Below are 13,956 nucleotides of genomic sequence, written 5' to 3'. Positions count from 1 at the left end.
CGAAAAATGAAAAGTCTTACAGTTGACTTCGATATACATGGAGGTGCAGCAGAGATGACGGGGCAGGAAGTCGATGCAGCGGAGCGTCGGAGATTTTGGCCGAAGATGACATGGCAGAATCCAACCGGCGACCACTGCTCAGGTACCACAACCACGTATCTGGAGCTCAAGCGATTAGCGACTATTAGGGCTTGGATTGTACGCACGCAGTGGGATGTAGTGGTCAACATGGCGTCGGGTTCAGCAAGTTTTTCTCTGGCCGTCCAGGCGGCGGCCGCACAGGAGCTGGGGCCGTGGACCTGATCTTCGATGGTCAGTTGGCAACTCCACACAGAGGCTTATTCCCACGCCGTGGATTCTCCATGATGCTGTCCGTAAAAATTTGCCCAAAGTAACGGTGGTTTTTTAGATGAAAGCAAAAAACAAGAAAACAAAGAACCGAAAAAATATTATAACATAATTTTAGAGGCCCGAAGAAAAATATAGAAACAAATAGTTGGCTGGAAGAACAGCTGACATGTTGCCTGAATGAAAGAATAAAGGCCGGACACAAGATCCTGGTTGTAAAATATAGGGAAGAACTGAATTAAGTTGAGAATTCAAGGTGGACCGTGGAGCGGATTGATGGAATACGTGCGTCACATTGAGCAAAAGTTGCGGTGGCAGCGGAAAGAAAGTGCTCAATGGTTTTCGGTTCGTCTTCGAAAGGGCATTGAGGGGATAGAGCTAGGCCAAATATCTGCACAAGGGAATTTTAGGGACGAATTCTGCACTGAAATGCAGTGATTGTTACCTGGTATTTCTGATATTCATAAAATAGTGACTTCACTGATTTGAAAGGTCGTTCAAATCAGAAGAATGAAGAAGCGCTTACGGGCGAGGTCTTTGAACAAGGAAAACACCTGAATTTTGACCCAAAGAGGAAGCGATAAACTGGGCACGGGATGGCCACTGAGGCACCCAGAGGCCAAATATCTAACAAATCGCCCACTTGAACCATTATAGAAAATTCTTGCATATCCAGGAGCCCACACATCTCATGTAGCCTATGCGCAACAAATTAACGCCAGGTGCTGAGAATGGATGAATCTTTTCCAGCTTTTCTATACAGAGACAGAATCGGAAAAGATGACAACTTCAAAAAATTTATGCGGCAATTCTTGGACCGCCCGAATTATCGCCAATAAATCTGCCCGGAAAAAGGGGAAATGCTCCACTGACCTAATTAAAACATACCAATCGGTCTTTCCAGACATTCACGCCGCTCTTCTACGCATACAAAACCGCTCCCTGCCTTCTACACTCCAACAGGAGGTCGAACGAGTGGTCTCCGCTCTACAGACGTCCACCGTTTTCCTCCGTTGGGTCTTTGGGCATTCCGGTATTGATGGCAATGAGTTGGCGCATCAACTCGATCGCTCGCGATACTCTTTACCGGGCACCGTTGGTTCCCTGGCCCGGGCCCTCGTAGGACGGGGGGGTCTCTACAATGCGCCGCATCATGAAGGAGGTCTACCTCAAGGTCACTATGGACAAACGCCTCTACCCGGCCCGTCACCCATCACTCACCGTAACGGAGGCTCGACTTCGGCACATCCCAATGGATGCTTTGATTACTCTCTCCTGCCTATTCCTCTATCGCTATCGAAGCGGGAAGAATTTCGGCCTCAGCCTTCTCATCATTTTGCGAAGCATCGGTAACAATTAAGAGACGTGGATGATGATTTTACAAATGGTTCTGAAGCAAACCTTCGAGTAATTTGGCCGGCACCACTTTCGCACTCGCAGGGAAGATGTCATCAAAACTTGTTTCTACAGGAGAGACATTATTGTGAGGAGAAAGAATTGAGGAAATAGAGTCATGGAGTAACTGAACTCACAGCTGTAGGCGATCCCATCGGGTGCGCTGTAATATGGGACACGCAATTCGTCAAAAAAGATCATGCCTCAGAAGGAAAATGGAACGAATGTCTTGAAAAGGAGACTCAAATATTTTCAGGTAGCTTAATACGGTCACAACTTAAAGCGCCGCAACAGTTGAGGAAACCTTGCCTCACCGTATAAAAGAAAGTAACACGCTTTGTTAACCACAAACATAATCGCACGCCATTCGCTCAACCAGGAAGAGAGGAAGCTATGAATACGTCGCGGAACCAGAAAAAAAGGCTGCTTAGAATAAGAATAAGAATAAGAATGTGAAAGCGAAGGCCAAGTTGGACCTTCTGTTGATCTGCTTCTGAAGTTTCTGTTGACTGCACCCTCCGAAGCTTCCTCCGCACGCTCACCATTTGCAGAAACTTCCTGTTCGCCCACGTCGGTACCCTCGAATCTCAAAACAGCTAGTATTCCACGTCCGGCACAGGTCTCTCTCTCCACTCGCATCCCGTCGCGCTTTCACATAGCCCCCTTTCGGTGTCACATCCGCTTCCCGGCGCGCTGCAATTTTCTGTGCGGTTCGGTGTACCTGACAACGATTTTCCGTACTTCACGCGTTCCACGAAACGTTGGAATCTAAGGCTCCCGCTTGAGGAGCATGCGACCGAACTCCTACACTGGCTGCACACAACAACGCTCAATTAATAAGCAGAGTGTCTTTACTCATCCAGAATTTGTGGTGGCAAAGCCTTAGCAGCGAGGAAGCAGCTATTCAACCTTTCGTAGCAACGTGTTTAATATGAGGACGGCGTCTAATATGGGCATCATAAATGGCACTCAGATATATAGGTTCTTTAACATGATGTATGCAATGCCGTCGGTATGATAACCATAATGATATTCGGTCGGCAAAGTGCAACACCAGAACGGCACATCTTGTGACATTTGGAGGGAAGAGTAACGTGCTAATCCCTTTAGCCAGGATGAACGCTAAAAGAACTCATGAATCTCTCTATGCAGTGAACCAAATAACGATATCTTCCGCATACACATAAGTTGATAGACCATTCTGAATGGGGATTTCCTTAAGCAGTAAGTTAATAAGGGCAGGAGGAAAAACTGATTCCAGAAAAACCCCACGAAACTGTTCATAGTAAGATGACAGTAACCCGTTTTTCGAGCAACAAGATTTTCTTCAAGTTAAGAATGCTCCAATTCATGAGCGTATACACCCTGATATGTCGACATCAAGATACTCTTCCCATGCTGTCGTAAGCTTTCAAAATGTCAAATTCGCTGATGTGTTTAAGGCAGCCAACTGGTTTAATACGGCTCTCTACATCAATGTTAGCCTTCGAAATGGAATTTCCAGGTGTTAGGACAATTTAACCAGGGCGTAAAATATTACTGCTATCGAAAAACCATATAAGGCAACCGTCCAGTAACATCAGGCTCAGCTTTACTATATCGGCAGACAGGGATATGGCCCTAACTTAACTGAACCTAACTAAACATAAACTTTCGTTCTTTTGCAAAAGGTACGTTTTCAGCAACCTTCCACCCAAGACGTAAACAGATATTTATAGAGCGCGTATTAAAAATAATCACGATACTCCTCATGTAAAAAATTGGCCGCGTATCTGCATTTTTCGTTGCAAATGTCGTCAAAAGACGATAGTCTTTATCGACTTTTGCCCAGTAAATGCCTCCCTTCGCTTTCCCGCTCACCTCTCATGTTGTTCCTCTTGCGTCGCGCTCCTCTCAAGGTAAAGACGCCAAAGGTTTGCTTAAATCATTTTAAATTTCCCGCGTTCCACTGCTCCAAACCGGGTGTCTCGATGCCAACGCTTCCGTACGGCGAACACGCGCGTGAATCGAGGCGCCCTACTTCAACGTTTACAGAACCGCGTTTCCCTACTCCACGTGCGTTGCAAGCAGAACGTGGAACTAGTGGAACCTTTCGTAACTGTTGCCGCTTGATTCCTTAAAATGCCGCAAGACGCTATAGTGGCGCGGGCGACAGCAGGCGACGGCGAAGTGAATTTTTTTTTTCTGGAGTTGATGAAGTATTTAATTTCGCCAAAGTCAAGCATGTATGATTTTTCATAAAGGAACACTGCAAACATCACTTCTGTAATAATTTGTTGTCTTATATTTGCGTAATGTTTTGTTCTTCTTCAACAATGCTGACAGGTATGAACATTACACTGGACTGAGACGGGTAGATTTAGCTGTGACTATATAAGACTATTTCGCAGGCATGGTATTACTTTGGCCGGGTGGCTGAATCGAGTCACAGACAGACAGACGGACAGACAGACAGACAGACAGACAGACCAAAATTTCTGGGTTTAAGTAGCCCAAGAAAGACTATCGTCTTTAAAAATCTAACCATTATGCTATCTGACCACGGGGGCTATCGCAGACAGCTTTGAAACAACGTCGACTAATTCTGACTTTTCACAGGAGTGAAGACGACATTTGAAGGCTAGTATATAATAACGGGAACGGCAGAAATTGAAGATACCAGGTTACAGACCCTCTGCACTTCGTTAGATAGCTTCAGTCGACTCACATGTTGATCGTACAACCGCATAACCATTACACTCAATTTGTAGAACCTCCATCGAACGCATTGGACGATAAAAATGTGTATATTTTAAATGCAGAGCCTTTCAGTAACTCACGATGTCACCCGCGTTGACGTCCGTAGTCCGCACCGTCGTTGTCCGCACCCCTCCCTACTATATAAAAAAAATACTATCCGGGGCCCGGTTTCGATCCCTCGACCCTGCGGGCGGAACACAATGTACATGGTGCTCTACCCACTGCGCCACAGAGCCGACACAGAACGGGACGCTACGAACACGCCTTATATCGTTGACTCATTCAAATTACTGCTGACGAGCGCTCTCTCGTCAGCAGTTGCCACAAGTGCAACAACATTAACGTAACGCAAACTACTTAACGTCGTGCGCCCCCGGAAATGCTCTGCATTTGATCGTGCCCCTCGCGAGGGGGATGTTTCACTGCGTCTTCTCTCGGTCGCGGGACCCGTGGCGCCATCTGGCGGAGGCACGGCACAACTCGTAGCACTTTGAAAAGATGCGGCGCCAGCCAGTTTGCCTTGGCGTTTTGTAAGCAGAGAATGGCAGCTAAGCCCTGCCAGCATGCAATAAGATAATGATGACTTGTTTCATTGTCACGTGCTGCCCCGTTAATCAAGAACCGCGATAAGTTGAGGAAGCTAAATTCTTAAAATTGGAATTTTCACCTCTAACTAAAGCTGCACCCCAATTTTTAGTCTAAAAATACAAGCACATGCAGTACTGGCAACGTCACACTTGAGGCCTCCGGATATGACGACAAAGAGCGGCGGCCCTACAGTTGGCTCAGCTTGAAAGTGTGTATATGCCATTATTTTGACCAAACGAGCCTAAATGTTGCCTAACTGCTTGTTTTCTTTAAAGTAAGCATAAAAGCTTAACCGTGGGCTCAAAGAATACAAAAATCTATAGAGACAGTAACAGAGAGTCGCACTATGGCTCCGCTTCGAGCACATCTGTGCCTTTCCATGGCGTGTTTGCAGTTAGGAGAGACCTGAGTTCGCAGTGATTTATATGGGCCGACTATCTCAAATAATGTCGTATTGTGGTCACTGCTCATGGCGCGGCACAAAATATACCAAGAAGAAATGCATGTACTCCTAGAGGAAGTCAAATCTAGTACTGAACTAGTCTGCTCATCAACAATGTAGAACCAGAGTTTTAACAGCACGAATTCTTGTCATTGATCCAAGCGTATAGATGCCTGCCACAAAAATCCAGTCTAAAAATCCTAGAGGTATGGCGCAAAGAAAGACACTCCTTACTAACTACGATACATCGGAGAGGTTGAAATAACACGTTCAGAAAAATGAGCGTTCACAAGGATAAATCAAGAAAAATAATTTCATCAGCTTCAAACATTACTAAGAAACGATAACAGAAAAAAAATTGGCCAATAGAGCAAAGTATCATCTTGATCACACTTGAGAAAAATGCTAGAGCGGGTGGAATTCAGTGGCGTCAGAAAGGCGTAACGCTGTAACGAGGAGACAAATTGCGCTCCCCCAAACAGTACATGCATCATCATCATCGCCATCATCATCATCATCATCATCATCATCATCACCATCCTGTCTACACCCACTGCAGGGAAAGGGCCTATTGCATAGATCTCCCGATATACCGGTCCTGTGCTAAATGCGACCAATTTATCCCTGCAAACTTCTTGATTTCATCTGGTCACCTAACTTTCTCCCGCCCCCTGACACGCTTGCCTTCTCTAGGGATCCACTCTGTTAACCTTAATTACCAACGGTTATCTTGGCTTCACATTACATGCCCTGCCCACACCCACTTCTTCTTCTTAATTTCTATTAATATGTCTTTATGTTCACTGACTCACTCCGCTCTCTTCTTGTCCCGTAATGTTACAACTAGCATATTCCGTTCCATTGCTCGCTGAGTAGTCCTCAATTTAAGTTCAACCCTTTTAGTGAGCCTCCAAGTTTCTGCCCCGTAGGTGAGGACCGGTAATATGCAGCTGTCATACACTTTCTTCTTCAGGGACAATGGTAGACTGCCATTCATTATCTGAGAATGCCTACCAAATGCACTCCACCCTATTCTTATCCTTATAATTATATCTGCCTCATGGTTCGGATCCGGGGTCATAACTTGGTCTAAGTAGATATATGTTCGCTTACCACTTCCACTGCCTCGCCACCTATCTCAAACCGCTGTGCTGTCCCGAGGTTATTGATCATTACTTTAGTTTTCCGCATATTAATTTTCAGGCCCACGGTTCTACTCTGTTTTTCCAGTGCGGTAAACATACTTTGCAATTCGTCCCCGAAGTTACTTAGCAAGGCAACGTCACAAGCAAATCTGAGGTTACTGAGGTATTCTCCATTAACCCTTACTCCCACCTGTTTCCAATCCAATGTTCTGAATACTTCTTGCAAACATGCTGTGAATAACATCGGATAGATTGTCTCCTTGTCTGACGCCCTTCCTTATAGGTATTTTACTGCTCTCTTTATGGAGGATGATGGTAGCTGTGAACCCACTGTAAATATCGTCTAGTTTACGTAATGCTCGTCTACACCGTGGTTCCGTAATGCCTGACTGCTAGGGTTTCGACCGAGTCAAATGCCTTCTCATAGTTTATGAAGACTACATATAGGGGTTCAGTTTACTCCGCATACTTCTCTATCACCTGATTGATCATATGAATATGGTCCATTGTTGAACAGCCTTTACGAAACCCTGCTTGTTCTTTAGGTTGACTGAAATCCAAGGTGGCAGAAATTCTGTTAGCGACTACCTTGGTAAGTATCTTGTAGACCACTGGCAGAAAGCTGATTGGTCTGTAATTTTTCAAGTTCGTCATGTCGCCCTTTTTATAGGTTAGGATGATGTTCGCGTTCTTCCAAGTACTTGCTTACTGCGGCACAAACGTCACAGATTCGCTCTTCTTTGGTCTGGTGAGCCCTTCGTTCTGCTACGCACTTCCCCGTTGCGGGAAAGCTAACGTCACAACAAGACGGCACCTGACTTTCTCCTCCCTACAATGGCACCAGTACGAAATTTTGACTGGTGAGATGCTGCCTGGGACATTTTATTGTGACATAAGTAGTTAGGCACGGCATAACAATGGCTGCATTCCGATTCGCGGACAGCATGGTAGATAGCGTAAGAAGCAGTCTAACTAGACGTCTAAAGGAATAAGAATCGGAACGGTGTAGCGGTCACGAACCCAATACTAACGCAGACGACAACCTCGTAGCAGGCATGTTGAGAAACACGAGCCGTAGGTTTCGTAAATAATATTACCGTTATTATTACAAACATTACGCGATATAAAAATAAAACAGAATCATCTTTACCTCTAGTAAATGATACTAAATATTTCAATGAAAAAACAAATTAATGAAAAACAAGTTAAAAACAACATTAATACGTAAAACGTGGCGCTGGCGTCGTTTTTCAGTTTAGACAGGAAGGTAGACTGCACCGTTGCTGACTTCGATGCTGTCTCCTCGAAGCAGTCTTCGTTGACTGCTTTGTTCGAATTGGAACGGGGCTTAACATGGCGGACTGTCCAATAACACGGCAACGAAGCCGTCTAAAGGGTAAATTGGAACGCACCCCATGTGTCACTTGACTGGCTCGAAAGCGTTATAAGTGTGCACCAGCTTGCGTCCCCCACAGAACAACTGAAAAACGTTGAGATGGGGGTTCCTAAATATGACCTTCGCACTGTAGATGAACTCTAACAAAAAGGCTATTCTCAGATAATTATTCAAGCGCTTGTAAGTAGATCCCTAAAACATTGGGAAGCTTGCACTCACGCGCATGACTTGAGCGGCCAAGCTGTTGTAGGTAAGCATTGCCGGACACATAGTTAAGTTTCAGGATCACTGTTTATTTGCATAGTTGCGGTTCTAGTAATCGTAGTCGTATGCATCGAAAAGGTCATCGTCTTATTCGCGGAAAGTGGTGCATGCCAAGTCATTCTCAGCATTGTAGACTTCCACCAGCTCAACGGGCGAAGCGGGCACAAAGTCGCGCAAGGCTTGAACCATAGCGAAGCTGCGGGATTTCTTTAGACGTGATCAGTCAAGGACGCGCCCCCACGCATTTGCACAAGTTTGAAATCGTTTATCTACACGTTTCCTCGTTGCTTTGCACTGTGCTAGTAGTAGTCATCGTCATATGCATCGATATCGTCGTGTTCGTCATGCAAAGCATTATATGCGCGCGCTAGCGCTTGACGCAACGCTGGAGTGTTCTCTACTTTTTATTATTTTTTATTTTTTTGCTAAAACTTGTGCAGGAGCCGTTGTATCAGCGGTCGCCGCTAGGCACGCGCTCACGAGCACTCGGCATTTTCTCGCTCCTCGTGGTTTTTTGCCAGACTTTTTTTTTCGCTAAAGCGCCCCTGCGCGTGCCTGGAACGCTCGGCGGTGACCGCGAGGCACGCGCTCATACGAGCTCCACATTAATCTTGGTATTTTTTAAAGACGATAGTCTTTCTTGGGCTACTTAAACCCATAAATTTTGGTCTGTCTGTATGTCTGTCCCTCTGTCTGTCTGTCTGCGACTCGATTCAGCCACCCGGCCAAAGTAAAACAATGCCTGCGCAATAGTCTTATATAGTCACAGCTAAATCTACCCATCTAAGTCCGGTGTAATGTTCCTACCTGTCAACATTGTTGAAGAACAAGACATTACGCAAATACAAGAGAACAAATTAATACAGAAGTGATGTTTGCAGTGTTCCTTTATAAAAAATCATACATGCTTGACTTTGGCGAAATTACATACTTCAACTTCAGGAAAAAAACACACTTTTTCGTCGCCTGCCACTTTGCCGTCGCCTGCCCGCGCCACTATAGCTTCTTGCGGAATTTTAAGGAATCAACCGGCAACAGTTACGAAAGGTTCCACTAGATAGGTTCCACGTTCTGCTTGCAACGCACGTGGAGTAGGGAAACGCGGTTCTATAAACGTTGAAGTACGGCGTCTCGATTCACGCGCGTCTTCGCCGTACGGAAGCGTTGGCATCGAGACACCCGGTTTGGAGCAGTGGATCACGGGAAATTTAAAATGATTTAAGCAAACCTTTGGCGTCTTTACCGTGGGACTAGCGCGACGCAAGAGGAACAACGTGAGAGGTGAGCGGGAAAGCGAAGGGAGGCATTTACTTGGCAAAAGTCAATAAAGACTATCGTCTTTTGACGACATTTGCAACGAAAGAAGCAGATACGCGCCCAATTTTTTTCCTGCGACAGCGACCTTAAGGCTCGTACAACAGCTCCGCTGTTTAAAAGTAAATTGTATCGGCAAGCCTACCGAAACGAAGGACATATTCATGACGCAGAACAAGGGCATCTCTCAACGGACAGCTGTGGGCAACGCGTTCCTGTCCACAAGCGAAATACGAGAGGAAGCCTTGGGATAGGTGAATTGAACGTCACAGTTTGTCGAGGCCTGTGGACCGAGGGTCTGCACTGCGCCATGACCTCCCAGGCGCTGTTCTTCGCTGCTTCAAACGAGACGCGGAGACTTCAGCTTTCTGTTGCACACGCCTTGCGTAGGGTGGAAAACTGGGATGAATCAACGGATGAATCAATGGATGAATCAACGTTTTCTACCAAGCAGAACCAATGTTTCGTGTGTGGCAGCCCCACAGCCGGGCAAGGTTTTTTTTTTTTTTTTTGCAGCAATACATTTGTTGAGATAATGAACGGCAGCCTACCATTGTCCGTGAAGAAGAAATATTACCGGTACTCGCCTACGGCGCAAAAACTTCGAGGTTCACTAAAAGGGTTCAACTTATATTGAGGGCGTCTCATCGAGCAATGGAACGGAAGATGATAGGTGTAACAATAAGGGACAAGCAGAGAGCAGAGTGGATCAGGGAACAAACTCGTGTTAAGGACATAGTAGAAATTAAGAAGAAGAAATGGGTGTAGGCAGGGCATGCAAGTCGAAAGCAAGATAACCGTTGGTCATTAAGGGTAACAGAGTGGATCCCTAGAGAAGGCAAGCGTGGCAGGGGGCGGCAGAAAGTTAGGTGGGAAATCAAGAAGTTTGCGGAATAAATTGGTCGCAGTTAGCACAGGACCAGGATAATAGGAGATCTATGGGAGAAGCATTTGCCCTGCAGTGGGTGTAGATAGGTCGATGATGATGATGACGTTTGTTCTGCACCTGTTCTTTGTGATGGAGGCGAAAAGCAGAAACGCCCGAGTGTTCGAGATTTCGGTGCATGCTAAAGATCCCTAGGTGGTCAAAATTATTCCGGAGCCTTCCACTACGGAGCTTCATCGCTTGTGTAGCATGGGCGCGTTAAACCCTACAATCAAATGAATTCTGTTCTATACCTAGCTAGTTTTCTTTATATATCATCGCGTCTAAAATGAGTGGTACTGTTGCAGGATTCGCTGCACTGCAGCAATCTTTTCAGATGCAGTCATGCGCTCCACGCCAGTTTTGCTTACAATTTTCTATCCTTTCCTTCTATTCCATGACACTGCCGAGACGGATAATGGCGAAGTGCTGCTCTAAGGAAAAACGCCTCAAGGCATTTGAATATGTTTAAAGGTTGTTTGCGCGCCGGCACGACCCGACCTACGTGCCGCGCGTCTCCGTCAGCGGCAGCACGTCGGTAAACGCCTTAAAGCTATTTACATGCACGGCCTTGGCCCTCTCTACAAGACCGGAGGCAGCCTGACAGCGGTAAGCTGCTGCCCCATTCTGGACACACACCTTCTACCATGTGTCCGGAGCGCCTTCTTGGAAGGGGAGGAGCGCTTGTTTAGACAAGACCTCGCACCGGGGCAGACGGCGAGTATTGTGAGCAAAGGTAGCTGACCTTACCATTTCTGAAAATTTCAGGGGCAGGATGAACGCGGTGAATGCGCAAACTTACTCGGCGATGCCGCGGCGCGCAGCGTGCGGAGTGTGGCGGAGTCTTAAAGATGATGCGTCATTGGTTCACCACCTCTATAAGTCACTTCCATCGCAATGGCTATCAGTTATAGCCTCTCAGTTGTTGTCAGTCGGTTAAAACTAGCTTTTTAGTTAGAGTAACAACGAGAAGACACAGGCAACGCTGTGGTAAAAGGATCACGACGATGACGAGGAGAGGACGCAATCGCACCACTGGGCACGCGTTAAACTCTAAAGCATCTACCTCAGCAGCAGCTTTTAAGCATGGTCGCCCACGGAAGTACGCCTCACAAGATGCAATTTAATACAAATTCCCCACGGCGCGCGAAGAGGCAGGCGCTGGCTGTAGCTTAAACAATCACTGGGCGACGCCACCGCGACCGTCATCAAGCAAAGATCTTAAGTACCTCTCTGAATTTTTTTCTTGTGTTTGGGCACTTGCGTTGCCCCAAATGTTCTGTTGTTCAAGAATCTGGAAGATTGCAAAATAATCAAACATACTTTGAAGTCACAAATACATTATATATTTTAAACATTCTACATCACATTGTGCATTTTTGGTGGGAAATATTTGAGCTGCTTGCAATCAGATCAGTGGATAGTAAGAAATAAGACATGTATATTCAATACCGGTAAATTGGTGATATAATATCCATAAAGGCATCGAGGCGCAGTAGCAGAAGCATAGCTAATTTTTCTGATATGACATCTCGATAAGAATTCCAAATCTTGCGAAATACAGGTAAAATTGTGGTTCACGTTGCATGCTTGCTACCAGTGACATAGCAGACTTCACGTATATTGGCCCATTCGATGTAGAATACGTCGGGAAAAACCCCTTTACGTTCAGAATAACACGATTATTTAAACTGGTGACCCCGACCTAAGCAGATATGCCAAAAAATGGCATGCACGTGCCACCCATCCCTTCGCTCACGGTGCCTTACATCGAGAATGTTGTGCAGTTATGTGGGTTCCCTTGTAGAATAGGGCTTTCGTATTTCGGAGCTTTGGTCATAAATATTAATGAGGGCTGCAATTATGCAGCTGGGTTTCACTCGTGTGTCACAGTCGGCGATGGGGTGGAAAGTAAATGCAAGAACTGAATAATCCGCGTAAACACGCGGTGCAAGAAGACATAACGCTTTCCACCTCATAAACTGCAGGCAAAGCTAAGTGCCGGCATGGTGTTTTCCTGCTGTGATCAAATCGCTCCGTGCGCAGTTTATAGTTACGCGTTTTCTGTGGCATCAGGTGGAATAGGTCACACGTGTGGTGCTGTAATGACGTGTGGATATCATTCATGGTCGTCTAAGGCCTTGGGCAATGTGGTGGGCCCCTACCCTGTGCGTAAACCTCTACTTCTCTCCCTTTCCACCACTTTTATGACGTGGACTCAGCCAAGTAAAAGTGGTTTTAGCAGACTGAATCCCAGCTATTTGTTTTACAATCGGTGCGATTGCGAAGAGACAACCGTGAAACCTTTGCGTGGACCACGGCTACGATCGCGGCTTTCCTCACTGCACCTTGAGTTGTTCCTTATCCTCAGACTGCAGTACTGAACTTCGTGTCATTCAGTGCCCTACAAGCACCAATTTTCGCGTGGCCCGAAACCATGTTTTGTTATCCCTTCTCTGCGGAAGTCAAACTCTGGTACAGTGCGCGCACAGCGAGCTGAAACGGTGGGAGACTCAGCCCTGTGCCACAACCTCCGAAAAAAAGGGCAATTGTATTTATTAAGCGGTTGAGCGTTTTAAAGATGCCAGCACGAACCACACTGAGCGTGCTTCTCATTCAGCTTGGGCTCCTATGTTTTGCTCAATCTACAAGGAACGTACGTGGTGTTTCGCGTGATGAAGCTACTTCATCTCTCTACACACAATTGGCGCCGACGGAAAATGTGACTTCCACTGCGCCGGTTGTGAGCCTGCCCACGGAAAAGGCGAACCTTACGACCCCGAAACCCAGAGCCTTCGACCCTGTGCGCGATTTTATCAAGAAGAATATCGCCAGCGCGGGACGTAACCTCACTCGAAATCTGCTCAGAGCCCGCTTGTCCACCAGCTGCATCGTTGGAGTCACGGAATTCATACGAGCGGTTCAAGAGCTGGAACCTTGGGCACTTCGCAGTAAGTTGTCTTGGTGGCTCTAATCAATGGGTCCGACTATAGCTTCAAGCAACTTTGCCTTAACGTTTATTGCTCATACATCGTACATTGGCGCCTACCAGCTCCTGCCTCTAAGTCGTCTACACACCATGAGCTTTTTGTTTTACATTACAATTGGTTATCCGGTTACGTGGTGCTTAACGCGTCGTCTGTGAGGATGTCAATTAGGATTTGAGTCAAAAGTGATTACATCGTTTGCGTCATGCTGAGGATGACGACAGATAACCTAACGCTGCATTTCATCTGCTAAGCGACGACTATCAATGAGATGGGCTTTAAATTTCGGAAGATTTGAGAAGTCTGTAAGCTTTATTGACAGGTACATCTTAAAAGGTGAACTAACGTAGAAGCCATCAAAAGAAACTCGATTCCTAAGTTGGCAGAAAAGATTAAATATAATACTCTTTCTT

The 13,956-nt window shown here is 46.1% G+C and overlaps 1 protein-coding gene across 3 annotated transcripts in view; it reads left to right on the top strand.

The window, feature by feature from the left end:
* The first annotated feature begins 11,155 nt into the window (after window positions 1-11,155).
* The window catches only part of LOC144148791 (nose resistant to fluoxetine protein 6-like), a 42,451-nt gene continuing 39,650 nt past the window's right edge, over window positions 11,156-13,956 (top strand). For 2 of the 3 annotated variants that reach the window (XM_077680305.1, XM_077680301.1), the window contains exon 1: window positions 11,333-13,507. In XM_077680305.1, coding sequence (XP_077536431.1) covers window positions 13,138-13,507 — 370 coding nt within the window. In that variant the 5' untranslated portion in view covers window positions 11,333-13,137. Of the gene's footprint in view, window positions 11,293-11,332; window positions 13,508-13,956 lie in introns of those variants that run through there. The other variant, XM_077680314.1, reaches the window with a different exon arrangement.

The sequence above is a fragment of the Haemaphysalis longicornis genome, unplaced genomic scaffold (genome assembly GCF_048455015.1).
Source record: "Haemaphysalis longicornis isolate Haplotype H1 unplaced genomic scaffold, Haemaphysalis longicornis Haplotype H1 scaffold_1, whole genome shotgun sequence".
Classification (NCBI taxonomy): Eukaryota; Metazoa; Arthropoda; class Arachnida; order Ixodida; family Ixodidae; genus Haemaphysalis; species Haemaphysalis longicornis.
The sequence above is the reverse complement of the archived record's forward strand: the minus strand, read 5'-3'. Positions and strand labels throughout refer to the sequence as shown.